The sequence below is a fragment of the Marmota marmota genome, unplaced genomic scaffold, assembly GCF_001458135.2.
Source record: "Marmota marmota marmota unplaced genomic scaffold, marMar, whole genome shotgun sequence".
NCBI classification, from domain to species: domain Eukaryota; kingdom Metazoa; phylum Chordata; class Mammalia; order Rodentia; family Sciuridae; genus Marmota; species Marmota marmota.
In genome coordinates this window covers 40,588,003-40,595,644 of record NW_025999990.1, presented here as the reverse complement: position 1 = coordinate 40,595,644, position 7,642 = coordinate 40,588,003, and the positions used below count along the sequence as shown (strand labels likewise).

The 7,642-nt window shown below is 41.7% G+C and overlaps 1 protein-coding gene across 3 annotated transcripts in view; it reads left to right on the top strand.

Moving 5' to 3' along the window:
* The window catches only part of Lama3 (laminin subunit alpha 3), a 257,612-nt gene that overhangs the window by 173,695 nt on the left and 76,275 nt on the right, over positions 1 to 7,642 (top strand). For 2 of the 3 annotated variants that reach the window (XR_007348859.1, XM_015482480.2), the window contains exons 38-39: positions 1,982 to 2,212; positions 6,338 to 6,451. Coding sequence is in view for 2 of the 3 variants with exons in the window: in XM_015482480.2 (XP_015337966.1) it covers positions 1,982 to 2,212; positions 6,338 to 6,451 (345 nt within the window). In the remaining variant the exon portion in view is untranslated. Of the gene's footprint in view, positions 1 to 1,981; positions 2,213 to 3,294; positions 3,557 to 6,337; positions 6,452 to 7,642 lie in introns of those variants that run through there. The other variant, XM_015482481.2, reaches the window with a different exon arrangement.

Below are 7,642 nucleotides of genomic sequence, written 5' to 3'. Positions count from 1 at the left end.
TATATATATATATATATATATATATATATATATATTCATTCATTCATATATGTGTGTGTATATATGTATTGCTAACCAACTTTGCTGATAAGAGATGCCAAAGGAATTCCTTTGGATTGAAATGAATGGACACTAAATAGAAACTCAAAAATCCACATGAAGAACTAGATCATTGTTAAAAGTCAACCACAGAGGTAAATATAAAGGACCTTTTAACTCTTGTTTGACATTTTTTTCTCTCCTGTCCGATTTAAAAGACAACTGCATATAGCAATAATTATAAATGTTTGTTGATGGGCATATAATGTATAAATATGTCATTTATATGACAATAATAACCCAAAGGAGCAGAGAGGAAATGAAGGCAATAGAAGGAAAGTTTTGGTGGACTATTGACATTAAGTTGGTATTTATATAAATTCTCCAGCATGGGTAGATCTATAGAGACAGGGTAGAGATTAGTGTTTGGGAGGGGGTGAGAATGGGTAATAACTAAAATGGGCATATGGATTCTTTGGGGGATAATAACATATCCTAAAATTGCATTATGGTGATGGTTGTACAAATCTGTGAACTTACTAAAAATTTTACACCTAAAATAAGAGAATATTATTGTCTACAGATTATACCCCAAGCTGTTAAAACCATCCATTAAAATTATTTAAGTATTATATTTATGTTAATAATAATAGCTACCATTGATTGAATGCTAGGCACTGTGCGGAACATTTTATACACATTATATTTAATTTAATGTTCGTGACAGCTTTGAGATATTAGGTATTACTGTGCTCATTTAAGAGATGTAGAAACTGAGTTCAAAGGAGACAACAGAATATAAAGATCAAAAGTGAAAGCTTTTGCATGAAAAGATGCTCAGCATCATTAATCATTAGAGAAATTCAAATCAAAACCATAGTGAGACGCCACCTCACCCTCATTACTATGATTATTATTAAAACAATAACAACAGTAAAAATAAATAAATAACAAGTGTTGGCAAGGATATGGAGAAATTGAGACCCTTTTGCACTGTATGTAGGAATGTAAAATTGTGCATCTGCTGTGGAAAACAACGTGGAGTTTCCTAAAAATGTTTATATAGAACTATCAATGTTGCTTCTGGGTGTATATCTAAAAGAATTGCTAACAGGATCTTGCAGATATATTTGGGGACCCACATTCCTTGCAGCATTATCCACAAGCAATGGAAATGACCTAGATGCCTATCAATAGATGAAGAGATAAATAAAATGTAGTATACACTTTAAACAGGAGGACAAACCCACGTGGGTGAACCTTGAGGACAGTGCCCTAAGTGAAATAAACCAGTCACAAAATGACAACTACTATGTGATTCCACTGATGGAGTTACAAAAGTATTCTAACTCTTGGAATGGTGGTTGCCAGGGGCTGGAGGAGGGGCAGAGGGGGCTCGTTTAGTGGGTCTAGAGTTTCCATTTTGCGAGAAGAGCAAGTGCTAGCGGTCCATCATGCAGTGTTGTCTTATAGCTCACATTACTGCACCGTGCAGTAATGTTAGAAATGATAAGCTAATAAATTTCATGTGATGTGTTTTTACAACAATAAAAATAAAATGAGTATGTGCTAGATTGTACTGTCACCATTATGTCATTTAATGACTGCCTTTCCTATATCTTTGTCAGTCACTTTTTATTTGCCCAGACAAATGTGCATTTTAAAAGAAAGCATAGCACGGGGACATGGCATATCATTTTAGTGCTCTTGGTTCCCCACCCTTCTTTCCCCACATCTTGTGTTTCTCTCCCTTCCTGGGAGTAACCCAAGACATCAGTTTCTGAATGTAAATGTCCCAGGAGGGACTTCCCCAGCTTAGTTGATTGGATTTTCCATCTGCCTCCTGGATATCTTCCTTTGCATTTGTTCTGGGGTCTGCCTCTGAACTTCCTGGCAGTGAGACTGCCTAAGGAAGCCCCTGCCTCTCCATTTTCCCTTACAGGGAAACTTCAGACATGCCAGCAGCAGAGCCCCAGTGTCCAGGGAAGAGCTGATGACGGTCCTGTCTAGACTCCAGGGGCTGCACATCCGGGGCCTCCACTTCACCGAGACACAGAGGCTCACCCTGGGTGAGGTGGGGCTGGAGGAGGCCTCCGACACAGGAAGTGGACGCAGAGCACATGAAGTGGAGATGTGTACCTGTCCCCCTGACTATATGGGTGACTCATGTCAGGTAGGAAAATTTCCCACCCACAGCATTCCCCTGGGGCAGCAACTGTGGCTGGCTAATTTTTGGCTCCAGTCCTACACCATGGGATGGTTTGAGACACTTTGTCCAATCTCCAAGCTTCTGCTGGGCTAGAGCTTATGTCTTACCTAGACTACTTCCAGGAAATAAATATGAAAAAGATATGCATGGGACACCACAGGCGTCCAGTGGATGAAGAGATCAGAAGCAGAAAGGAGCCCACTGGTCAACATCCCCATACTTGAATCTCTGCTTCCCATGAGCTGACCCAGAGTGCTTTCGCCTTTTTCTAACTCAGTTCCTCCCTCCCACCACCTCCTGGTCTGCAGAAAGAGTAAAATTCCCGAGAATTTCCCAGATTCTTTGAGAAGAAATCTTGCTCCAATTTTCTAGTTCTCCGCAGGTCTTCATTCTTTAAGGTCCTGTCAACCCGAATTGTCCTCCAGAAACTAAAATGTACCCCCCAAAATGGGATTATTTAATACCTTACACTATAAATGTGCTCTTTCCCCAAAGGGAAAGCTCCATGTTAGTACAATGAGCAGGAGAAGGCGAACTTCACCATTCTCTGTAGTCTATATTCAGAATGTGAGTGGCAAAATTCTTCACTTTCTTTCCTGGCCCTTTGAGAGCAGAAAACCCAAAGGTGATCTGCACATAAGAGTTCTGCTTTTTAAACTTGGAAATATCTTCCTGCTGTGGTTTTCTGTCCTGTCTTGTGACTTTTAGCCCATAGATCGCCTCCATTCATCGCCCTCTCCTCCATCTCTTTTCTAGCCCCATTAAAATAGATAGCCCTAGGTAAAGAGGGGAACCTGGATTACCACCCTCCTGCTCAGGGTGTGTTCTTTGCGGTGACTCAGCCTGTGATTTATGGCTGTTCTAATCGTCTAGTGCTGTCTGCGGGGGCGAGGTGGGTAGAAGGTGATGCCTGCCCCACCTCACAGGAATTACAGAGCGGTGCGCTTCCCTGCGGGACTGTTATGTGCGTTCTGGCACAGGCTGACTCATGTGTGAAGTTTAAAGGTGGGGCCCCTGCCGCAGACAGCCTTCCTTACCTGAGTCAGGCAGGCCTGGGCACTGAGCAGGAAGGGCAGGTATAAGAGGAAGAGGTAGAGATTTGTGTGCAGTGCAGCCAGCAGGACTCCCGGGACCAGGATGCCCCCCGCAGTGAGGCGGCCAGCCTGGAGCACCGGATGGCTGTGGATCTTTGGGGCAGCCCTCGGGCAGTGTCTGGGATACAGTTCACAGCAACAAAGGGTAGCATTTCTTCAGCCTCCAGGTCAAAGTCATCTGCAAACAAGTTATGTGGAGTTTAGACCCAGCCAGGTAATGTCCCTTTTAAGTTTTGATTTGGGATGGGGAGGGGTTCCCAGCTTTATGACATTTTAAGTTAGGGTGATTAAGAAGTAAATGGGTGGGTTGGGGGAGGGGCTGGTGGCCTCCCCTGCATTGACAGGCAGTGTTTATTACAGTACCTGACAGATTGCTCTTCTGAGCTATTAACCACAAACTCCATAAACATCAGCCCACCTGGAAATGCCTGAGATAGTTAAGGGCTTGAATGCTTGTGGCTGTTAATAGACTATAAAACTTGGTGCCCTGGAGAAACTCAAGCCTCGGGACAAAAAGAATCTATTACCTATAGCTTTCCAAATTCTACCTTCAGGAAAATTTACCCACAAAGTAAAATGCGACAAAAAGTGAAATCCATGCCTAAGAAGAGTAATCAAAGTTTGCATAATATCTAACAGGCATGCTTCGATTTGCCAGGCGTGAGGCATACATAAACTCTGCTCTTTATTTAAACTTCCTGGATATTATGTACACCTACAGAAATAGATCCTATGGCTGCTAAAACAGCCTTTGGAAACTGGGTAGGGGCGCGATCTTATCATTTACAACATAAAAGTTTACTGGAAAACCTATCTTGAAAAATGATCACTTTGTAAAGGTTAACTAGTTAACAACCCCTTTATTTTTATTTAGAGCTAAGTGCCCAATACAATCTGAATGCTTGAATTAAATTTTATGTAGAATCTGAGTTTGCTTGTTTTCTAGAGGGGGGATGTGATGACATTTCAGTAATGCTCCAAGAGTCATATGACATATAACTCTTGCAGACTGTTTTTCTGCTTCTAATCAAAAGCAAATTAAGATGAGTGATTTAATTTTAATCAAGAGAGATTAGCCTTTCTCAAAGCATGTTTAATTAAGGCTTTTACTCAAGTACATTGATACAAACTAACCAGATCTATTTGTTGATTTAAATAATTTGTTCTTTACCAAATACAATTATTTTTTAGGTAGGCAATGTGATGTATCGTGATAACCGTAGGTGCTTGTTGTAGATAGGGACACAACATCGATGGCTGAATTTTGTTCAGATGTATTTATCCGTTGTGCTGTCAGCAAAAGAACATTCCTTTCATACTTTGATTCTCCTTTAGACAAGTCTGTTCATATAGCATACAAAGAAATCTAACTTTTTCCAATGTGTTCTTTTGCCTAAACATAGTTCCTAATAGTTTAAAGGAATATCATATTGGAAATTCTGACCTGTTGTTGTGTATGATCGATCAGTGGTCATTGGTAATGTGGGAAGGTGCTCTGGGCAGCAACAGTGGGGTTCCACCCTGGGGAGTGTCCATGGGGTGGCTTCTTCTTCTCCTCCATTTATCCAGGCAGAGACTTTTATGGTTACAGATGAAACATTCATTTCAAGATTTGTGTTGATCATGACTTCAGAATTTGATGGACATAAGTGCTGTTTAAAGAAAATTAGATGAAAGACTCCCCTTTATTTTAAAATATTTTTTTTTCACTGATGCTTTAAAGATAGGGCATATAGGAGACCAGCGTAACAAACTAGGGGCAATGTCTGACTTTGTGATTAGCTCTGCTAAAATTAAAAGAATGTCTGTAGTCCTCTTTAAAGACAGAAATTTAAGTGATTTCTGACTGAATGGATGAAAAGGAAAATGAAGTCTTCCCAGTTAGAACTGTCATGTGCCCTGGATAGCAACTGTCCTCTTTCTTCATATTGATTAAACACTTTGTTTGAAAAACAGGGTTGTAGCCCTGGATACTATCAGGATAACAAAGGCTCACTTACCAGATGGTGTATTCCCTGCAATTGCAACCAGGATCATGGCTTTTTTTTTTTTAAATTTATTGGAGACTTTCTTAACTAGAATCAGTTCATGAAAAACTAATTATTTTTATTTAGATGAAAAATAACAACTAGTATTATTACTCAGGAAGGAGACCATATACTGGAGATAGAAATAATTAAAGCAATATTGAACAAACCCAAGGAGACTCTCTCAGGCTGGGTCTTAGTGTGTTCACCATGGACCAAATATTGGTGAATAGTCCTGTATAAGAATTCAAGCACCTCACCTCTCCTCGGGTTCCCTGTTGCCCACAGATGAATAAGAGGCAGTGAGGTGATTCCAACAATTTGGCCATTATTGTGCAAACCCTATTAAAGACTCTACCACACCTCAATCTTCCTCCTTCTCTGTTGCTCCTTCCCAACCCAAACCCATGATTTGAGAGGGCTCAGCTACTCTTAGCTTTTGTCCCCAGAAGAACCCAGAAGATTCACAGTCCTGATCCCCTTCACCCATCCATGCCTCCACCCATCCTCAAAACAAACAGGAAGTGGCTCCGGAGGCTGAGGCAGGAGGATCACAAGTTCAAAGCCAGCGTCAGCAAAAGCAAGGCACTCAGCAAATCAGTGAGACCAGTCTCTAAAAAAGATACAAAATAGGGCTGGGGATGTAGCTCAGCGTTTGAGTGCTCCTGAGTCAATCCCAGTACCCCAAAAACCAAACAGGAAGCAGGAGAAGAGGGACCCCACTTCTACCCCTTTCCTCTCTCTGAGTTCCCTGCCATGCATCTCACACACCCACTGTGGCATGGAAAAAGAACATAACCTGACAAAAAAAAAGCAGGTGGACCAAGCTAGTGGTTGAAATTAGAGATGCACACACTGACTAAAGGAAAGAAAAGGGAAATGAAATCTTCTCAGTTAGAATTGTCAGTGCTTTGGATATTAATTGTTCTCTTTCTTTGTATTGATTAAACACGTTTTTTGAAACATAGGGTTGTAGCCCTGGATATTATCGGGATAACAAAGGCTCCCTTACCGGACGGTGTGTTCCCTGCAATTGCAACGGACATTCAAATCGATGCCAGGATGGCTCCGGCATATGTATTGTGAGTAAATTGATAGTCTGATGCTATCTGCAGGCAATCTGTTTCTCCTCTTTCCCTCCTACTGTGCCCTGAGACATCAGCGTCATCTCTTACCACACCCTAAGTAGAGGTTGCTATGACCATGTAGGAGGCTCCAGCACCGTCAGGCTGAGTTATGTATATTTCATTTTACTTTTTCCTTCATCTTAACATGCAGTATCAGAAGAGAACAGCTGTCTGAATGGTTCCATTACACCTTGGTTTCTACATCTCTGCCTCATTAAATTATATTAGAAGGTGGACCTGGGGACTTAGCTCTTGCCAGCATATAATGTCAGAGCTGATTACCTTGAGCCCCAGTTCTGTTGGGGAGGGAGGAGGTTGCAATAGGAGGACTGGCTAGTGTCAGGTGGACAGTAACTCAAGAAAGCACTCAGGGGAGAAGGAAATGCTGAGGAACGCTTATGGCTCACGCTCAATCAGTCAAAGAAACCCTCCACCACTGCCAAGACAAAGTGGGCTTATGGGAACGGTGGGTAAGTGCAGTGTGTGTGGGAAAGGAAAGTACCATCTCACTTCCCTTTCCCCTCAGCCTCCTCAGGGCCTGCATTTGACTTCTTTTCTCAACGCTCCAGATTCTATTGATTATCCACTGAAAATGAACTTCTTTCGGGATGTTTTATAAAATCCTTCTACATAAAATGAGTTTCTTAGGAATTTTTTTTTTCTTTTTCATCCTAAAGCTGAATCTTCTATATTCTATATTATAATCTTCTATATTATAATCTTCTATATTCTATATTCCTTCCTCCCTTTGATCAGAGTTCTACCCAGTAGCCAGGACCTTCCCCATCAAGGGAAGGAGAGAACATCCTCACTCCAGGAATACAGAGGGCCCCAGTAGTGCTGTGTTCTTGGAGGGCTCCCCTCTGCTGCCATGGACTTCCTTTAATTCAACTACTGTGTGTTTCCATTGCTCAGAGTTCCTAGACTGTATTGAGCCAGCTCAGCACGTCCCAGGGAGCTGCTTCCTCTGCAAGATGGGACAGGCCAGAACAGGAAAGGGTTGTGAAGGGCTGCCTGATAGAATATTGTGTTGGATTGTAACCTTATAAGTTCAAAAAGAAGAAAAGACACTGAGAAAGGTTGTTTTCCAGCTCCTAGGCCTTCCTTTATAACAGTTTATGTTGGATACTATAGGTTGTGTGTAAC